The sequence below is a fragment of the Hypanus sabinus genome, chromosome 15 (genome assembly GCF_030144855.1).
Source record: "Hypanus sabinus isolate sHypSab1 chromosome 15, sHypSab1.hap1, whole genome shotgun sequence".
Classification (NCBI taxonomy): domain Eukaryota; kingdom Metazoa; phylum Chordata; class Chondrichthyes; order Myliobatiformes; family Dasyatidae; genus Hypanus; species Hypanus sabinus.
In genome coordinates, this window is record NC_082720.1 from 51,295,808 (window position 1) to 51,318,467 (window position 22,660).

The window sequence follows — 22,660 nt, forward strand, 5'->3', positions numbered from 1 at the left end:
ATATACTGTAATTAATTCATCATTTTATATTTTTTCTTCTTTATTATATATTGCATTGAAATGCTGCTGCTAAGTTAACAAATTTCTTGACACATGCCAATGTGTCAATTATTTGGATTTGGGGTTAATGGATTCGTGGTTAAATTTGCCAATTATACAAAGATATGTACTGGAGCGGGTAGTGTTGAGGAAACAGAGAGCCTGTAGAAACTTAGATAGTTTAAGGGAATGAGCAAAGGAGTGGCAAATAAAATACAATGTTGGGATGTGTATAGTCATGCACTTTGGTGGAAGAAATAAACAGGCAGACTGTTATATAGATGGGGAGAGATTTTAAAATGCAGAGAAGCAAGGAGACTTGGGAGTCCTTGTGCAGGATACACTGAAGGTTTACCTCCAGCTTGAATTGGTGGTGAAGAACGCAAATGCACTGTTGGCATTCATTTCTAGAGGTATAGAGTATAAGAGCAGGAATCTGATGTTAAGGCTCTATAAGACACTCATGAGACCACACTTGGAGTATTGTATGCAGTTTTGGGCTCCTTATTTTAGAAAGGATATACTGACATTGGAGAGGGTTCAGAAAAGATTCACTATAATGATTCCAGGAATTTCATTCCAGGAATGAAAGGGATACTGTAAAAAGAACGTTTGGCAACTCTTGAGCTGATTTCCCTGGAGTTCAGGAGAATAAGGGGGGATCTCATAGAAACATTCTGAATGTTAAAAGGCCTGAACAGATTAGATATGGCAAAGTTATTTCCCATGGTAGGGGAGTCCAGGAGAAAAGGGCATGACATCAGGATTGAAGGACGTCCATTTGGAACGGATTTGCAGAGAAATTATTTTAGTCAGAGGGTGGTACATCTGTGGAATTTGTTGCCACGAGCGGCTGTGGAGGCCAAGTCACTGGTTGCATTTAAGACTGAGAAAGATAGTTTCTTGATTAGCCAAGGTATCAAGGGGTATGGGGAAAAGGAGTTGGGATGACTGAAAGAATTGGATCAACCCTTGATTGAATGGCGGAGCAGACTTGATGGGCCGAATGGCCTACTTCTGCTCCTATACTTTTATGGTCTTATGCCGGTGATAATAAATCTGATTCAGATTCTGAATTTCTTTGGCCAAACAGTAGTGAATCTGTGGAATTCTTTTCCACGGGCAGCTGTGGAGACCAAGTCCCTCTGTATAGTTAAGGCAGAGGTTTCTTATTGATTGATTCTTATTGGCCGGAGCATGAAGGATTATGGGGGAAGGCAAAAGATTGGGGCCGAGTGGAAAATTGGATCAGCCATGATGAAATGGCAGAGCAGATTTGATGGGCTAAATAGCCTGATTTTGCTTCTATATCTTATGGTTTGATGGTCTTGTATAGTAGTTGATGATTGGAGGAACTGCACCACATATTCTGTCTGCGTAGCCTCCAAGCTGAAGGAAAGAACATCAATTTCTTGAACATATGTTAATTACTCACCCCTTACCCTTTTACTCTTTTTGTATTCCTCATTCTGGTTCTTCTCTTACCACTTCTCTTTTCCTCATCTGCCCATCATCTCCTTCTCAATCCTCCTCAATCCCTTTCTCTCATGGTCCACTTTCCTAACAAATTCTTTCTTTTTCAGCCCTTTAACACTTCTTCCTATCACCTGCTAGCTTCTCTCTTCATCACCCTATCCCACCATCCACCTTCCCCCTCACCTGATTCTATCTACCACCTGCCAATTTATACTTCTTCCGCGCCCTCCACCACCTTATTCTGGCTTTTTCATCCATTCTTTCCAGTCCTGATGAAGGGCCTTGCCCTGAGACATCAACTGTCATTCCTTTCTATAGATGCTGCCTAATCTGCTGAGTTCCTCCAGCATTTTGTGTGTGTTGTTCTAGATGTCTAGTATCTACAGAATTTCTTGTATTCATGGATTTGTTTCTGTCTTTCAGCTGCTCAACTGGACAAGATTGGATTTGATTTAGTGAAGAAATGCATACATGCAGTTGAAGAAAGAGGTAACATTTTTATTTGTGTGTCTCTTATTGAAAAATGCTGATCCGTAATACACTGACTCGTAAAATACTGACTCCTGTCCATAAAGTTGTGGTATTAAACCTCGCATCACCAGTTTCAATTTGTTAAAATGAAACATATTTTGTAACTATAATGCTTGCTGAATGATATCTGCAATACCTGTAACTCCACAAATAAAATTTTTAAAACAACTGTGTCCAATTATATTTGGAGCCAGTAAAATCCAATCCAAGTTCTGGTTTTCATTACTTTGCATCTTAAAAAACATACATGTTTTAAATAATATTAGTAAACTTATAGAATTTTATTTTTGCTTTCTGAGAATTTCGGTTCTTTTTAACAATCACTTAACACATTGCAGTAAACATTTGAAATAATTTGCAGTACAGCTGTGGTTATGAACAATACGTGCAGACATTCACTTGCTATTTTCACCTAGGTACATTGGCACACAGTGTAGATTGATTTTTCCTAGAATGCTTTTAATGCATTAGTAGAAAGACATGCACGTACTCCACCATTTCACACAGAATTAAGAATATATAAATCTGTGATGAAAGGTTATCTTAATTTAACATGTCTATAGTGTACGTGCTTTGAAATGTTATTTAATATATTGTACCATAATAATAGAAAATATTACAATTCTTTTTAATAATTATAGGTTTCATAAACAAGAATCATAATTTAGTTTGACAATAACATTTTTTTTCTCCTTTAAAACAGGAATTAACGAACAGGGCCTGTACCGAATAGTTGGTGTTAATTCTCGAGTACAAAAATTGTTAGGTTTATTAATGGGTAAGTAGTGTTCTTTTCATTTGGTGGAAAGTTCAGACATCATTATATCAATATGGTCATATGGACTCAATATGCTTTTAATCCCCAATTTCTAATCCTGCTGGAGCACTTTTGGTAATTCTATTGAGTACAGTAATACTTATTTTAAGATGCAGCTGTTAATCCAGATGCAAGTTTGCATTTGTTCTTCTCGAGTGTGGTATTATGTTTCCATTCAACTTCATATGAATACCAGCAACCCCCATGTTATTTGGGTCAGGAAACTGCATTCCTAGAGAACCCTCGATATCATGACTTTTCAATAACGTAAGCCTTATTTTCCATCGAATTCCATGTTATCATTGGAGACGTGTTCTCCTAGGATGTTATTACTCTCAACAGTAATAATGGGATTACAGTTGTGGGTGCATGACAAAGATGGCTGTGGAGGTGGGTCGATGTATTCAAGAGAATGTCTTTTCGGTTTCTGAAGCAGTCTTTTAAGTGGCCAGCAGCTGCATTTAGAGAGATGAACAATTGTAGACGCTGCTGCAAGCCCCACAGTTTTAGCAACTGCACCAAGATTTGTTTCTCTCCAGCATCAGACCTTTGTAATATATTAAGTTTTACATTTGATGAAATTCCATTTGTAGTTGTTTAGGTTTACAGCTTAAACTTACTGGCTCTGTTTCAAACATCTTACAGGTAAATAATGTGAAAAATGTTTGGGATAAAAATTGCTAGACAACAAAATTTAACCTATCACACCAAAAGAAGCCACATTATCTGTGTACATGTCAAGAAATGAAAAGAATGAAAAAAATAGAGAATTTAATGTTCTTTTGCATCTTGTATTTAGTTTTTTACTTTTTTATTAATTAATCTTTTCCCCACATAGCTCAGATTTTTGGTAGTGACTTGTGAATTACATGAAGGATCAATTGCATAATCCATAGCTGTAATATAGGGGTTGTCTATAACCAAAAAAAAATTAAACAGAGTATCTATTCATAACCTGGGGCTGGCAATGAATTGAGGGTAGGGCATATTCATGGGCTTTGGGCAAACGAGTCAGTTTACTCAGAAAACAGACTGAATTATGACAACAAATTTTCTTGATAACAGGTGACTGTTTTTTCCAGAATGAGGTAGTTAGTTGAGGATAGTTGTATATGCAGGCATGAAATCAAATGCAGCAACTTAGAACAAAATTGGTCAATGGGGATTGTCATTGTATGCACTCCATTTAAAGTCTTTCTTAAAACAGCAAAATTTAATGATGATTTGGAGCATAATTTGTATTTGTTCTTTGCACTTAAATATATGTCTGGATATATTTAAGCAAAATGATGTAAATTTATTAATACATTTGGAAATTTGTTTATTAGAATAAATATAGATTATTAATGATTTTTATTGGAGTTAGAAATTCTGAACTACATGAAGTTGATCAGATTGGCAATTCGCAGGGGCCCCTCAGCAATATTCTGTTGTATGTGAGGCTCAAGATGCCTCGCACAAAAGATTCAGTCTTACAGCTGCACATGCTGTTTGTCTTCTGTCTCCACCATTCAAAGCTCAAACTATATTATAGTATGCCTACTTTATAACCTTGACATTCGTCTTCCTGCATGCAGCCACAAAACAAAGAAACATGATAAAACCCATTATAAATATCCATACAACAAACTCCCAGTGTATGAAAAAAAGAACAAATCGTTAAAACAATAATAAGGTAAACAAATAACACACGGAACATGAATGCAGAGTATCCAAAAGTGAGTCCACAGCCATGGAGCCAGTTCAGCACTGAGGTGTGTGCCAAGGGTTGTAGATCACAGCTGCAGAGCCCATTCAAATGAAGCCCACCCAGGAGCCCAATGACTGATTGCAGGGCAACAACTGCTCCCAAACCTGGTGGCATGGGGTCTGAGACTTCTGCACATTCCACCTGACAGTAGTAGCGAGAGGAGAGGGAGACTGCTCAAAAGTAGACAGATGGCACAGAACACCTGTTTGTTTTCCACTCTCGTCCTAGACGATTTAAATCTTGCTCAACACTGTAATCGGTGCGGAGTAATAGAGCTGACCATAGGTTCTTCGGCCATTAAGCCTCAATGCAGTGTCCACCTCCAGTGATGGCTGCCCCATTGTGTTTGCACTCTCGAGTCTAGTTCACTGAATCCCCCAGGAGATTGTCAAAGCGCTAGATCCTTCAGTCAGTTCAAAAGAATATCCTTAAAATTGAAATTACAGGCTACAGACTGTAGTGATCACAGTTCAGAAGAAGTGAATTTACTAGAGTAATAGTTTTGTGTGCTGTCTGCAAAAGGTCACTATTGGTCACTAACGCCATCTTGTATATATTTACAATTACACAGTGCAATTCATTGCTGAACCAATGAGAGAAATACTCTGACTAGTACAGTGTAATTTAGGTTCATAGCAAACAGATATAGTAAATATTTCAAATCTATTGGAAGCAACAAGCTTAATGGAAATAATAACCTTTTGCTTTTCTAACAATGTTGTTTCTTGTAAAGGAACAGCCGATATAGACCTTGAAAGCTCATCTGAATGGGAGATAAAAACAATTACCAGCACACTTAAACATTATCTGAGGTAAGAGCTTAAGTGGAGAAAGGAGTTCTAATGTTCTGCTTACAGAATAGCAAATGTACAATTGGACTTTTTTGAGATGTAGATTCTAGAAGAGGTTTTTACTATTCTATTTTCTTTATTAAGAATATAACAATTGTTACAATGGAGGCTTGAAATTAGACTTATGTAAGCATGTACAAATGTAGTACAAGGTAGGTAGCCAATGGTGTGTCTTGACCTGAATAGCAGGAGCTTGTCATATATTATACTAATAACAGTCCGCTGAATTAAATTGTAATACTTTTTTCTTCTGTCTAGATTTTAGCAGTTTTTAGCAGAAATTATTCTTGTTTTTTTTTCCTCTGGAATACACATTAAAATAGTCTGGAAAATTAGAGAAGTTTTGAATACTGCTCACGTAACCAAATTAAATATTGTTAGTTATTTCTGTACCTGGCTGGTTTAATAGCCGGTTGAACATGGACAAGAAAAGCTAAATTCCCAAACTTGGTCCAATATACAAATGGTTACTGGATGGATTTTGATTTGTGAGAAATTGCAATAAAATAATTTAAACAGAGACTTTATAAAGTACATGTTTTATAAACTGTATATTTTGCATGTATGTCTGTAAAAATTGAAAATATAGACTGTCTGCTGGATTGATGTTGTAAAAGGAACTTGCTCCTTTAACCTTTCTCCCTATTCGCCGTGTGGAATATGCTTTTGGAACTATGAATTATTTAAAATAATTTAAAAATTGCAATTCTTTCGTAGGATTTAAGCTACATTATAATAATCAGAGGATAAGTGTGCTTGATTGGATAAAAACAAACAACTAATATATTTGCTAGATTTTATGCTTTGATTATTAGTTTTCTGTCTAAGAACATTTAGCTATCTTACATGTTGGTTGATTTAATGGATTAACTTTCAGGTGTAGGAGATACACTATTTAAAAATGATTAGAAGTGCCAGAAACATTCATTAGGTCAAGCAACGTGTGGAAAACGAAGCAGAGGGTGGCAGGTTGTTACTGTCTCTCTTTCCACATTCTGTATACTGCCTGACCGGCAGAATAGTTTTTTCCCATTTTTTGAGTTTTATTTCATATTTCCACCATCTTCATTTAAAAAAAAATTATTGTAAAATCATGCAGTTTTGCAGTGCTATTTTACAGACTAATGGTCTCCAGTGTAATGAAATTTCATAGGTTCCAAAATCAGTGATTCACACTGAAATTTGAATTTTATACTGTGGCGACCCACTTTCTGAGCAGGCGAACCGACTCACAAATAGCTAGCGCGCGGGGGTGACTTTGGTGATGCACCTCTGATGTCATTTCCACCCAGATAGGGCGGGTGCTAGGGATTAAATGCCAGCGCCACGAAGTTTGAATAAACTAGTCTCGAAACGACTTACCGACTGCGTGTCGTTATTTCAGCGCTGTGTGCAGCACATCGCTACAATACTAATATCACAGGCTGAAGGGTATGTACTGTGCTGTACTGTTCTGTGTTCTTTGAGATACGAAAGACCATTCTCAAATTAAGTTTAACAGGGTTTGGTCAGCATCATTAAAACTTTCAACAAATTTGTGATGAGCGTGTTATTTCTAGGAAATAAAGGGAGATTTTCTGTTTGTGAGAATTTTATGCACTTTAGTTAGAAGGTTGCAATTGATTATCTCTATTTTAATGGCCTTGTTCCATATCACTAAGTATAGTCTTTTTAAAGAAGAGTGAAAATGTTAGAAATACTCGGCACGTGAGGAGAGATTTAATGTTTTAGATCAATGATTTTTTGAAAATATCATTTGTAAAGTTCATTTGGCTTAATATCAAAAGCTGTTAGTTGGAGATTAGAGTCGTTCAGCACCCTTTATATAAAGAAATGCTTCCTAGATGTGTCAGCTCTGATTTGAAGATTGTGCCCATTGTTAGGGATCATCTCACCAGTGAAAACAGCTTCTCTGCTTACAACATCAAAGTGTCATTTACCAGCTGAAATAGATCACCACTTCGTTTTCAACCATCAAGGTAATGCAAGACTAGTCTATGCCACACAACTTGTAATTTAATCTTTGCAATTTGGGGCTATGATGTTACTCATACCATTTAGCACAGATTATTAATTAATGGAATGAAAAATCCTCAGATTTCATAACCTATAGTTGAACATTTTCATCATATTCAAATGTCTCCCTGGGTTGTCCTCCTTTATTTGATTTTGACTCTCTTCATTACCATCTTGCCCCATTTTAAAATGAGTCAATTATATTGGCTTCTAGTTATTGAATCACTGCAGGAGGAGAAAAGTAACTCTATGACCCAAGTCCAGTTTGTTTTGCACTGCCACATCCACTGGGTGTTTGCTTCCAAACCAGAATGGTTTGAGGGTAAATTACAGGGGATAAGTTCATGTTATTTTAGTTAGGGATCCAGCAACACACATACAAAATGCTGAAGGAATTCAGCAGGTCTGGCATCATCTATGAAGGGGAATAACAGTACTGATGAGTCCTGATACAGGGTCTCAACCCAAAATGACTATTTATTCCCCTCCATAAATGTTACCTGAATTCCTCCAGCATTTTATGTGTGTTGCTCATGATTTCCAGCATCTTTCTGCGGAATCTCTTGTGTCCCACTTGTGCTTTAGACCAACATGAATTAGTTTCCACTGGTCCCTGAAGAACTGCACTAAAAAGATGCACTTTCCCTTTAAAGTATTGCTCATACTCTAATTCCCCTCCTGCGCACGTTCTCACCTGATCTTGATTTGCATGTACTCCCTTGCATCCCTCTTGACCACATTTTCCCCTAAACTCTCTCTTCATCTATCCACTTCCTCCAAACCCGACTCTTCTCCATGTCATTAAACCTCTCTTCATCCTGAGTTCCTTGTTTTTCACCAATTAGAAGATGGTCTGGTTCATCGTTTTTGGATCCAAAATGAATGATCTCATATTCTAACTCTACTCGATGCCATTTGTTTTATTATTGCATGCAAATCTAATTTATAACAGCTTGATTGCAACTTTTTGTCTTGGCACATCACCATTGTACTGAAAACCAGAGCCCCCAGTGCAAATCCCTGGGCATACTTCCAGTTACATTTTACTTGCAGAACATTTTCATTGTTCTGTTCCCAGTCCTCCTGCCACTAGCCAATTCCCAACCAATTCCCAATTCCAGTTGCATTCAACATATCTACACTTTACCATATGAGGAACATTTATTTGATTGCTCTGGGCCTGTACTCACTGGAATTTAGAAGAATGAAAGGGAGATCTCATTGAAACACATCAAATGTTGAAAATCTAGATAAAGTGGATGTGGAGAGGATGTTTCCAATATTGGGGGATTCCAGGACCAGAGGGCACAGCCTCAGAATGGGGGGGGGGGGGGGACACATCTGTTTAGAATGGAGACGAGGAAGAATTTCTTTAGCCAGAGGGTGGTGAATCTATGGATTCATTGCTACAGGCAGCAGTGAAAGCCAGGTCATTGGATGTATTCAAGGTTGATAGATACTTGCTTACTCAGGGCATGAAAGGTTAAGGCAGGAGAATGGAGTTGAGAGGGAAAATGGATCAGTCATGATGAATTGGCAGAGCAGGCTCAATGGACCAAATGGCCTAATTCTACTCCTATCTTTTATGGTCTTATGGTTTTGAATTTTGACATTTTTTTTGTTATGGGGCACACTGAGCAATATTCAATGATCTGATAGACTATGACAGAAAACGAAGCAGAAAAATATTACAACTTTTCTTATACGCTATGAACTAAATGCAGTGGGTTCCGGTTAACTGGGACACATCAGGATCAGTATGTTTTAGCCCAATAAAGCAGCTGCCTCAATTTACTGAATTTTCATGGGAATAGTAAAATATGTTTTACAATGCAAACTACAAACTACCATTTAACTGAATAACAAATTATGTACTTAACTGAAATACAGAACAAATTAGAACACTACTAATGTCACTATAGTACTATAAAACTGTGTATTAGTTATTGATGGAGGAATTAATCCTCTGTATGGAGTGCCCATGAGTTGGTAACATTTCTGGTGAAGAAGCTTGACACGTTCATTCTGGGGCAGCTCACTCACCTTTGGTCCCCACCGGACACTTAAGTCTTACCTGTGGCTCTAAGTAGTTGTTTGTATGCAACAATGGTCATAGTCCAGTACACCCCACTCGACATGTGGGCTGGACAAGGTAAGGGTAGCTGGTAGGCCTCATTTCCTATGAAATAGGGACATGAAGTCAGCTCTCGCTGACTGAGCAGATGAGAACAGTGAGATACAACTGCTAAAAGGCAGTTCTGCAAAGTTTCAAGGAGAGCGAAGGCATGATAAGGCACAGAAAAAGTTATAATTATCCTCTGTAACCAAGGAAGACCCCAGTTTGTGATGACTACTCATACCACTGGACCCTGAAGTCCGAGGTGGAGACAGTAGAATTGACCCAGTGAAACAGGTTTTTCACTTTTAAAAACTCTCCACAGATTTCACTGTCATCTTCGGATATGATAGAGAATCAATTGCAGACACCTAGTGCAGATAATGGATTGCATTCATAAAATTCTTTCATCGATTGCATCCTCCAAATCTTCATTTTCATTGTAACATTTAAGATGATTTCCTAACTTGTTGGAGTAATGCAATTGTTTCATTTCCACTCCTGGCTGTTTCTGGCACCTTCAAGCCTGAATGTTTGAAACCACAGTGAACAAAACAATTCTAAGTGGTCTTGCTGCTTATTTCTTGCCAACTATCAATGACAGAAATCATTGCTTTTTCAACACAAACACACATAAATGATGCTACTTAAAAGCTGTTCGCTCTAAGTATGGTGTAGTGTCTAACAGCCATGCGTTCATGTAACTAATGCTAGTGAGATACTGTTTGGCAGCAGTCTCCTGTTCCAATTAAAGCAGTATTGTATCCCAAATAAATGAAGGGGTTCACGGCTATTTTCTTGAGTTGTTTTTTTACAGTTGTCTCAAATAAATGGCTACCCAATTAATTGATGGTCCAATTAACGAATTCACTTTAGTATTTTTAATGCATTCTTAATTAAAAGCTCTGTTTAACTTCTTCTTTGTCCTGGTAACAACTGCAATTTGACATCTTCATTAATGCAAAACAGAAAAATAAACAATGATTATCACAAAATCATTGTATTCATAGTTAGCAACTTGGTTTGTATCAATACTATTTATCCTTTGCCAATAGGATGTGTGTTAATCTTCTGGTCCTGAGCATGTATTCAAAATTGACACAAGTCAATCAGATGCAGATATTTTTCTTTAACCAAGTTGCTACTTGTCCTTGCGGGTATAATGAATACCATAAAACAGTTTGTAAAAAGGTAAGGAAATTTTTCAGTTCTCACTTAACAGATGACAACAAAGGAGATAATTAAAAATGATGATCTGGATCCAGGATAAGAACACTTCACTTACAGACATCCATTTGACAAAGTACCACACATGAGGCTGATAAACATGATAAGAGCCCATGGTATAACAGGAAATATACCAGTGTGGATAGAAGGTCGGTTGACTGGCAGGAGGCAAAGCCTGGGAATAGATGGGGCCTTGCAACACACACAAAATACTGGAGGAACTCAGCAGGTCAGCAGCATCTATGGAAATGAGTACTCAGACAACATTTTGATCTGAGACTCTTCATCAGGACTGGAGAAAAAAAGATGATGAGTCAGAGTAAGGAGACGGGGGAGGGGAGGGAGGGGAGGAAGATACACAAGGTGATAGGTGAAACCAGGGGGGTGGCGGGAGGGGTGAAGTAAAGAGCTGGGGAGTTGATTAGTGAAAGAGATACAGGCCTGGAGAAGGGGGAATCTGATTGAAGAGCACTGAAGGCCATGGAAGAAAAAAAAGGAGGAGGAACACAGGAGGGAGTTCAATTCTGTTCAATTGTTTTCAGTTCTGGTCACCTCATTACAGGAAGGTTGTGGAAGCTATTCAGAGGATGCAGAAGAGACTTGCCAGGATGTTGCCTGGTTTGGAGAACAAGTCATATGAAGCAAGTTTAGCAGAGCTGGGACTTTTCTCTTTGGATTGTAGAAGAATGAGAGGGGACTTGATAGAGGTCTACAAGATTATGAGAGGCATAGATAGGGTAGATAGGGTGGATAGTTGGTACCTGTTTCCCAGGGCACAAGTAGCAAACACCAGAGAGCATATGTACAAAATTAAGGGAGGGAAGTTTAGGGGAAACATCAGGGGTAAGTTCTTTACACAGGGGGTTGTGAGTGCCTGGAAAGACTTGCCAGAGATGGTGGTGGAGGCTAAAACATTAGGGGTATTTAAGAGCCTGTTGGACAGGCACATGGATGAAAGAAAAATAGAGGGTTATGGGGTAGTATAGGTTTAGTACTTTTTCAAAGGATTATATGGGTCGGCACAACATGGAGTGCTGTAGGGCCTGTACTGTGCTGTAATGTTCTATGGTTCTATGGAGGTGGTGGGCTGGTAAGGAGATAAGGGGAGATAGGAGAAATGAGAATGGGGAATGGTGAAGGAGGAGGGGGGCATTACCAAAAGTTCAAGAAATTGATTTTCATGCCATCAGATTTAAGGCTACCCAGATGGTGGCCTCAGTGCGACAGTAGAGGAGGCTATGGACTGACATGTTGGAATCATAGAACCATAGAACATTACAGCACAGAAACAGGCCTTTTGGCCCTTCTTGGCTGTGCCAAAACCATTTTTCTGCCTAGTCCCACTGACCTGCACCTGGGCCATATCCCTCCAAACCCCTCTCATCCATATACCTATCCAAGTTTTTCTTAAATATCAAAAGTGAGCCTGCATTCACCACTTCATCTGGCAGCTCATTCCACACTCCTACCACTCTCTGCGTGAATAAGCCTCCCCGCTAATGTTCTGTTTAAACTTTTCCCCTTCACCCTTAACAAATGACCTCTAGTTTTTTTCTCCCCTAGCCTCAGTGGAAAAAGCCTGCTTGCATTCACTCTATCTATACCCATCATGATTTTATATACCTCTATCAAATCTCCCTTCATTCTCCTACGCTCCAGGGAATAAAGTCCTAACTTATTCAACCTTTCTCTGTAAGTTTCTCATGTCCGGGCAACATCCTTGTAAACCTTCTCTACACTCTTTCAACCTTATTAATATCCTTCCTGTAATTATGTGACCAGAACTGCACACAATACTCCAAATTTGGTCTCACCAATGTCTTACACAACCTCACCATTACATTCCAACTCTTATACTCAATACTTTGATTTATAAAGGTCAATGTACCAAAAGCTCTCTTTACGGCCCTATCCACCTGTGATGCTACTTTTAGGGAATTATGTATCTGAACCCCCGGATCCCTCTGCTGTACTGCACTCCTCAGTGTCCTACCATTTACCTTGTATGTTCTACCTTGGTTTGACCTTCCGAAATGCAATACCTCACACTTGCCCACATTAAACTCCATCTGCCATTTTTCAGCCCATTCCTCCAACTGGTCCAAATCCCTCTGCAAGCTTTGAAAACCTTCCTCACTGTCCACTACACCTCCAATCTTTGTATCATCAGCAAATTTGCTGATTCAATTTGCCACATTATCATCCAGATCATTGATATAGATGACAAATAACAATGGACCCAGCACTGATCCCCATGGCACACCACTTGTCACAGGCCTCCACTCAGAGAAGCAATCTTCCAGTACCACTCTCTGGCTTCTTCCATTCAGCCAATGTCTAAACCAGTTTACTATCTCTCCATGTATACCTAGTGACTGAATCTTCCTAACTAACGTCCCATGCGGGACCTTGTCAAAGGCCTTACTGAAGTCCATGTATACAACATCCACTTTCCTTCATCCACCTTCCTGGTAACTTGCTCGAAAAACTCTAAAAGATTGGTTAAACGTGACCTACCACGCACAAAGCCATGCTGACTTTTTCTAATAAGTCCCTGTCTATCCAAATACTTGTAGATCCTATCTCTTAGTATTCCTTCCAATAATTTACCTACTACCGATGTCAAACTTACTGACCTATAATTTCCTGGCTTACTTTTTGAGCCTTTTTTAAACAATGGAACTACATGAGCTATCCTCCAATCCTCCGGCATCTGACCCGTGGATATCAACATTTTACATATTTCTGCCAGGGCCCCTGCAATTTCAACACTAGTCTCCTTCAAGGTCCGAGGGAATACCCTGTCAGGTCCTGGGGATTCATCTACTCTGATTTGCCTCAAGACAGCAAGCACCTCCTCCTCTTTAATCTGTATAAGTTCCATGACCTCCCTACTTGTTAGCCTTGTTTCCCTAGACTCCATTCCAGTTTCATTAGTAAATACAGATGCAAAAAACCCATTTAATATCCCTCCCATTTCTTTTGGTTCCATACATAGCCGACCACTCTGATCTTCAAGAGGACCAATTTTATCTCTTACTATCCTTTTGCTTTTAACATACCTGTAGAAGCTCTTAGGATTATCCTTCACCCTGACTGCCAAAGCAAACTCATGTCTTCTTTTAGCCCTACTGATTTCTTTCTTAAGTATGTTCTTACTCTTTTTATACTGCTCAAGCATCTTATTTCCTCCCTGTTGCCTATACATGTTATACATCTCTCTCTTCTTCTTTATCAGAATTCCAATATCCCTCGAGAACCAAGGTTCCTTACTCTCATTCATTTTGCCTTTAACACTGACAGGAACATGCAAACTCTGCACTCTCAGAATTTCTCCTTTGAAGACCTCCCACTTACCAATCACATCCTTGCCAGAGAACAACCTGTCCCAATCTACGCTTTTTAGATCCTTTCTCATTTCTTCAAATTTGGCCTTTTTCCAGTTTAGAACTTAAACCCGAAGACCAGATCTATCTTTATCCATGATCAAGTTGAAACTAATGGCGTTATGATCACTGGAACCGAAGTGTTCCCCTACACACACTTCTGCACCTGCCCTAACAGGAATGGGAAGTGGAATTAAAATGGGTGGCCACTGGGAGATCCTGCTTTTTCTGGCTAACAGGGCTAACAGTTGAAAGGACTGTTTGGGGCCCTGAATGGTAGTGAGGGAGGAGGTGTAGGGCCAGGTACTTGTTTCACTTACAGGACAATCCTGATGAAGGGTCTCAGCCCTACTGTACTCTTTTCCATAGATGCTGCCTGGTATGCCGAGTTCCTCCAGCATTTTGTGTGTTTTGTTTGGATTTTCAGTCATTTTAGGAACAGCTTCTTCCCCTCTACCATCAGATTTCTGAATGGACAATTAACCCATATATACTACCTCAATTTTTTTTCTAGTTTTTGCTCTCATTTTGCACTACTCACTTAATTTTTAAAAAATGTATTTATTGTCATATATCATTTTTAATGTATTAAAAATGCTGCCACAAGGCAATAAATTTCACAACATGTCAGTGATATTAAACTTGATTCTGATTCTGCATTTTTAAAAACTCTTCAAACACCTCATTCATTCCTTGCCTTTTATTCTAAGAGGAGCATACAAATTCTGTACTTTAAACATTTCACTTTTGCCAAACATCTCTTTGCCAGAAGCCAGTCTATCCAACTCCACACTTAACATATCCTTTCAGATGCAATCAAAATTGGCCTTTCTCCAATTTAGAATATCAACCCGAGGACCAATCCTATCTTTCAAAGTCCGACTTAATCCCTTTGCCGTACAATAAATCTTTCTTCTAGTTATGTCTACTTTTGAATGGCAGCAGGTTTCCTGTAATCCATCCTTTTTCAGACATTGAAATACCCCATTCTATCTACATATGTGTTCCTTTATCTCCTGTTAACTTTTGGCAGGTTTCAAATACCCATGTCACGCATCCCCATCAATCAAAATGGGACATTCTTTTTGTACCTAATCCCTCTCCATGTAGTTCCAGGTAGTAAGGAAAGATAAACAGGAAAGCAAAGGAGGTGGGGTGGCACTCTTGTTTAGGGATGAAATCAGGGCAATTGCGAGAGATGATATAAGATCTACAGGAGCAGAATGTTGAGTCCATCTGGGTAGAGATTAAGAATAGTAAAGGGAAAAAATCACTGTTGAGTGTTGTCTAATAAAAAATATTGCAGTGGCAGAGGCGATTAACCAAGAAATAACTGAGGCTTGTCAGAACGGAACAGCAGTTGTCATGGGGGATTTTAACTTCCACATAGATTGGGTGAATCAGGTTGGTTAAGGAAGTCTTGAGGAAGTCTTCATAGAATGCATCTTGAGCAGCATGTTAGTGGACCTACAAGGGAAAATACGATCTTAGGTCTAGTCCTGTGCAATGAGACAGGTAAGATTAATGATCTTGTAGTCCGGGATCCTCATAGAAAGAGCGATCATTTCCCCAATCTTATTTCTTTCTTTCTGTATAGCAAAACCTTTTGAACTGGGCTGTTATTGATATTTTTCTCTGGGAAACAATTCCTGCCCCCAATCCCCATGTATCCCATCAGTAAACGCAATATGCTTGTTTGAGAGTGGAGTACACACACCTGCTTGCCTTTACTGCACTTCTGAGTGGTTACCTCTCTTTTCTTTGTGTATCTCACAGGTGACCAACTTGCAAAACTTACTGTCTGCCGTATTTTCCACATTCTGAATATTTCATAGTGAATGCACAGGTGTAGCCACCAGGAGCATTGGATATGTCCCTGATCTCCCACATTTCACAGGAGGTGTATACCACTGCCCTTCTTTCCCAGTAAGAAGGAAGAGAGAAAAATGGTCACTACTCAGTTGGTTCTCACTAAATCTTGTTGCTTAGCAAAGCCAATACTTCTTCCCAACAGCAGTACTATGACCTCATAGCCCTTCTCACTTTATGGATGCTCTTTTTCTAATGATCTAGTAAATACTGTCAACCCACTGCTACTTCTGGATTTACTTATCTGGTTGGCCGGAGAAGCAGGTGAAGGCCAGCTTCTTGTATTGATGAAGGCAGGTTGATGATGCTAGCACAGGTTCAACAGGATGAATAGATTCCTTTTGGGCTGCTTTGTTCAATGAACTAATTTCCTTTCTAGGGCCATTGAAAATGAACCACATTAGTCAAGATGGACAAATAACTCAGATATGAATAGTAGATTTCCTACCCAAAAAGTCACTGGTGATGTGATTAAATTCGTATTTTGGATAGGGTGGTGAAGAAAGCTTTTGGTATACTGGCCTTTATAAATCAGAGCATTGAGTATAGGAGTTGGGATATAATGTTAAAATTGTACAAGGCATTAGTAAGGCCAAATTTGGAGTATTGTGTACAGTTCTGGTCACCGAATTATTGGAAAGATGTCAACAAAATAGAGAGAGTACAGAGGAGATTTACTAGAATGTTACCTGGGTTTCAGCACCTAAGTTACAGAGAAAGGTTGAACAAATTAGGTCTTTATTCTTTGGAGAGTAGAAGGTTGAAGGGGGACTTGATAGAGGTATTTAAAATTATGAGGGGGATAGGTAGAGTTGATGTGGATAGGCTTTTTCCATTGCGAGTAGGGGCGATTTAAACAAGAGGACATGAGTTGAGACTTAGGGGGCAAAAGTTTAGGGGTAACACAAGGGGGAATTTCTTTACTCAGAGAGTGGTAGTTGTGTGGAACGAGCTTCCAGTAGAAGTGGTAGAGGCAGGTTCGATATTGTCATTTAAAGTAAAATTGGCTAGGTATATGGACAGGAAAGGAATGGAGGGTTATGGGCTGAGTGCAGGTCGGTGGGATTAGGTGAGAGTAAGCGTTCGGCACAGATTAGAAGGGCTGAGATGGCCTGTTTCCATGCTGTAATTATATGGTAAAGAAAAACAGAAAATGCTGGCCATACTTATTTTCAGCAGGGTTATCAACCATGAGTCTTTATTTTGACTTATGAACTATTTTTTATTTTTATTATATTTTTAAAACAAATTTAATTTCTAAAACTATCAAAGGTTTCTAAAGTACATTTAATGTAAGAGAAATATGTACGATATACATCCTGAAATGCTTTTTCTTTGCAAGTCCACGAAAACAGAGGAGAGCCCCAAAGAATGAATGACAGTTAGATGTTAGAACCACAAAGTCCCCCCCTCAGCTACCCCCTCCTGCATGTAAGCAGCAGCAAAATAACAAACCCCCTCCCACACCAGCAAAAAATGCATTGGCACCCACCACCGAGCACTCAAGCATGCAGCAAAGCAACAGCAAAGACACAGACTTGCAGTTACCCCAAAGGCTACTCATTCACCCAGTGTTTGACATACCACAGGCTCTCTCTCCCCCTAATAAGGGGGAAAGAGATTTCTCCATTTCACAGAGAAAGGAGAGACCTAACAACCACTCACTGGTTTACATCGCTTTTTCCAAGCTCTGTGCCCAAAGATCTCGGGTCTCTGGGCACACAGCCAGAGATCTTCCAACTCCCATGACGCACCGATCTCTTGGTGGCACACCGACCTTTGATCCACCCGTCTCCAGAGCCATGAGATCTTATACCTCCAAAGTCGAGCTTATCTCTTAGGCTCCATCCTTGGCATGTTGAATAACGGCTAGTCATGAAATCCTGAGAGCAGGTCCCATTCCTGCAAAGAGCTGAAGTCAGTGTGTAACTTCAGGTCAGGGTCTTCAAAAACACCCTGAAAGAGAAAATAGAGATATTGAAGATTGAAATGGAGCTGTTTCCGAAGATGCAAGCAAAGGAGTCGCTGTTTAACACCATCATAACTAAGCTCTGGCCTTTTATTTTATTTACTGGTTTGGGTAACTGAATGACAAATATTATAATGTAATATACTACATAATTTAGTATAATATACAGTGCCTGTACTTGCCAAATATGGTGATTTGGCATGCCATCAAAAACCTTGGCAAATTTCAATAGATGTGTGGTGTAAAGTGTACTGACTGGCTGATTCACAGCCTGGTATGGGAACAACAATGCCTTTAAGTGGAAAATCCAACAAAAAGTAATGGATTTGACCCAGTACATCACAGATAAAACTCTCCCAACCATGGAGCACATTTACATGAAACATTGCCATCCATCATCAAAGATCCTCACCATCCAGGTAGTGCTCTTTTCTCACTGCTGCCATCAAGTAGAAGGTACAAGTGCTTCAGGACTCACACCACCATGTTCAAGAACAGTTACTACCCCTCAACCATCAGGCTCTTGAACAAATCAGGATAACTACACTCATTCTACTTCTGGTGTTCCCACAACCAGTGGTCTCACTTTAAGGACTCTTTATCTTGTTGTTTATTGCTATTTATTTATATTTGCTTTTGTGCAGTTTGCTGTCCATTGATCCTATTTACAGTTGCTGTTCTATAAATTTGCTACGTATGCCCACAGAAAAAGAATCTCAGGGTTGGATATGGTGGCATGTATGTACTCTGAAAATAAATTTACTTTGACTGTGACTTTGACTTTGATAACTTATGATGTGGCACCTATTTAGGCTTCATTGATAGTAATTTTGATTATTTAATTTCCTTTCAGAGTGCTTCCAGCTCCATTGATGACATTCCAATTGCAACATAGCTTTATCAAAGCAGCGAGTAAGTGAAGAAATTTTATTTTCTTGTCTGCAAGAAATTATCATGAAGAAATGCAGCATTCTTTAGAACCATTAAACCTGCTGCTTCCAAAAGGCATATGTAGTTTGTAATGTTTTTCCTGGTAATTCAGTGTCATAATACTTTTTCTCAGCATTATGCAATTGGTACTATCAGAATACGGTTTTAATATGAATCCATACCTTTCAACACCATTAACACCTGTCCACCTCCCCAGGTCACCAACAAGTCCCAATTATCCTGACCCATGCCCCTGCTGCAACTGAATTAGATTTGGTGGGACCAAAACAGTTGTCTCATCACATGTACACCTTACTGGAATTTTAAGGCAAGAGTCTACATTCTCTTATTATTCAGAACACTTTTCCTAATTCACATACTGAAAGGTGAAGAAGGAGATGCTACGCAATTATTCCGATTAGGGAATTTCACATTACTAATATAGGATCATTCTAGAAAGTTGAGCTTCCTCAATTTTAAAGTTTCCAAAGTTCAAGTACATTTATTATCAAGGAATGTATAAATCATACAACCTTGAGATTTGCTTGTTTACAGGCAGCTACAAAGCAAGAAACCTGAAAGAACCCAATTAAAAAAAAACACCAACACCTGATGTGCAGAGAAGAGGGAAACAAGCACAAATCATGCAAACAGTAGAAGCGAGCAAGAACATTCCGAACCAAAATGAGTCCTTGGATCCAAACCCTGGAGCACCCTGGAGTAGGCCCAAAGCCTCGGTAACAGTTCATCATACTATTGTCTTCAGAGGCTCAGTGCCTTGGAGACAGTGATAGAGTTATTGAGGAGTACAACATAGAAGCAGACCTTTCGGACAATCTAGTCCTTGCTGAAACATTTTAGACTGCCTACTCTTATTGACCTGCACCGTGACAATAGTCCTCCACATCCCTACCATCCATGTACCTATCCAAACTTCTCTTAAAAGTTGAAATTGAGCTTGCATGGACCACTTATGCTGGTAGTTCATTCCACACTCTCATGACCCTTTGAATGAAGAAGTTTCCCCTGTGTTCCCTTTAATCTTTTTACCTTTCACCCTTAATGCATGACCTCTAGTAGTCTCACCAAACCTCAGTGGAAAAAGCCTGTTTGCATTTACCCTATCTATACCTCTCATAATTCTGTGTACCTCAATCAAATCTCTTCTCAGTCTTTTACATTCTCAAGAATACAGTCCTAACTTATTCAATCTTTCTATGTAACTCAGATCCTCCAGTCCTGGCAACATACTTGTAAATTTTCTCTGCACTCTTACAACCTTGTTTGTATTCTTCCTATGGGTACGTGACCAAAACTGTACAGAATATTCCAAATTAGGCCCCACCAACGCCTGATGCAGCTTCAGCAGAACATCTTCTGTATTTAATACATTGATTTATGGTGGCCAGTGTGCCAAAAGCTTTCTTTATGACCCTATCTACCTGTGATGCCACTTCCAACAATTTATGTACTTGTATTACCAGATCCCTTTGTTCTGCCACAGTCCTCGGTGTCCTACCATTCACTGAGTAAGGCTTGCCTTGGTTGGTCTTATCAAAGTGCAAAACCTCACACTTGTCTACTTTAAATTCAGACTGCCATTTTTCTGCCCATTTTTCCAGCTGATGCAGATCCCTTGCAAGACGTGATAGCCTTCCACACTGTCTCCTTCACCCCCAATAGTGGTGTCATCCACAAATTTGCTGATCCAATTAACTACATTATTGTCCAGATAATTGATATGCAGTCGATGACAAACAACAAAGGACGCAGCACTGATCCCTGCGGCACACCACTAGTCTCAGACTTCCTTTCAGAGAGGCAACTCTCTGGGATCACTTTCTAGCTTCTGCCATAAAGCTAATGTCTAATACAATTTACTGCTCATCCTGAAAGCCGAGTGACTGAACCTTCTTGACCAGCTTTCCATGGGATCTTGTCAAATGCCTTACTAAAGTTCATGTAGACAACATCCACTGTCTTGCCTTCATCCACTTTCTTGGTAACTTCCTAAAAAAACTCTTAAGATTGGTTAGGTATGACCTGCCATACTGACTATCCTTAACCAGTCCATGTCTATCCAAATACTTATATATCTAGTCCCTTAAAATACCTTCCAATGACTTTCCCACAACTAATGTCAGACTCATCAGCCTATAATTTCTGGTTTATATTTAGGGCCTTTTTTAAACAGCAGAACACCATTGGCCATTCTCAAATCTTATAGTATCTCTCCTGTTACTAAGGATGTTTTAAATCTCTCTATTAGGGCCTTGGCAATTTCTGTACTTACCTCCTGTACGGTCCAGGGAAACACCATGTCAGGCCCTAGGGATTTATCCACCTTTATTTGCCTCAGGGTAGCAAACACCTCCTCCTCGTAATCTGTACAGGGTCCATGAAGTTGATACTGCTTTGCCTCATCTCTGAAATGAACATTGCGGGACAGCGCGAGGAATTGGCTCTCATCTCTGATCTCATCTGTTTTGGCTAGCATTTAAATTGTCCAAACAACATATTGTACCTCACACTAAGACCCGGGAACAGTAACAGGCCTTCCTAGCCCCACAACCCTATGCCGCCCAGTTACACGCATATGACAAATTAAGCTAGTAACCTGTATGTCTTTGGAGTGTGGGAGGAAACCAGAACACCAGAGCAAAACCACACAGTCCACAGGGAGAATATACAAACTCCTTACAGACAGTGATGGGATTGAACCAGGGTCATGAACTCTTTAATAGCATTTTACCAACCACTATACTTGAAGATGGTCACAATCATAGCATCATTTATCGTTTATCAAGACACTGCACGGTAAAGGCCCTTCCGGACCCTGGAGCTGTGCCACCCAGCAAAGCCCCCAATTTAATCCTAGCCTAATCACGGGACAATGCCATTTAACCTATAAGACAATGTATCTTTGGACTGTGGGAGGAAACTGGTGCACCCAGAGGAACTCCATGCAGTCACGGGGAGAATGTACAAACTCCTTACAGGCAGCGATGGGACTTGAACCCGGATTGCTGGTACTGTAAAGCATTGTACTAGTCACAATGCTACCATTCATCTTTGAGGATCCCTGGTAAGTCTTCCAGTTCCCAGGTGTAGAAAATTAATTTACAAGTTTATGAATTAACTTTCTCTCTGGAAAGTTTTTGATCTGCCGGCTCCTGTACCCTTGCTTTATTTTTCAGTTGTCATGTAATTCATTATCTGTTGTTGGTCTAGTGTGGTGGTGAGGCTAAACCAGATGGTTTGCTATAAATGGGGGGTGAAAAACACGTGTCAAGGACATGGTCATGGTTGAGGGGTTCTTTGAAGTGCTTCTTACATCATTCATTGTCTGCCTCACTTTTACCTTGACAAATCCACTGCTGTTCTTGGCTTTCTATAGGATAGGTCTTGACAACACTGAAGAATCATCACTCAGTGACCATTTTATTAGGTATAGCTGTCCATCTGCTCTTTAATGGAAGTACCTAATTAGTCAATCATGTAGTGGCAACTGAATGCATAAATGCATGCAGACATGGTCAAGAGGTTTACTTGAAGCAGAATCAAGTTTAATATCACCAGCATATGTTGTGAAATTTTTGCAATACATAATAAAAATGCATTGTTAAAAATATAAATTTCAATAAGAAATACATCTGCAAAATTAAATTAAGTAGTGCAATAAG

The 22,660-nt window shown here is 39.4% G+C and overlaps 1 protein-coding gene across 1 annotated transcript in view; it reads left to right on the forward strand.

The window, feature by feature from the left end:
- Positions 1-22,660, forward strand: part of LOC132405519 (rho GTPase-activating protein 26-like) — a 177,321-nt gene that overhangs the window by 92,876 nt on the left and 61,785 nt on the right. Inside the window, exons 13-16 of the mRNA XM_059990394.1 lie at positions 1,939-2,004; positions 2,750-2,824; positions 5,347-5,425; positions 18,901-18,959. Of these exons, the coding sequence (XP_059846377.1) occupies positions 1,939-2,004; positions 2,750-2,824; positions 5,347-5,425; positions 18,901-18,959 (279 nt within the window). The remainder of the gene's footprint in view (positions 1-1,938; positions 2,005-2,749; positions 2,825-5,346; positions 5,426-18,900; positions 18,960-22,660) is intronic.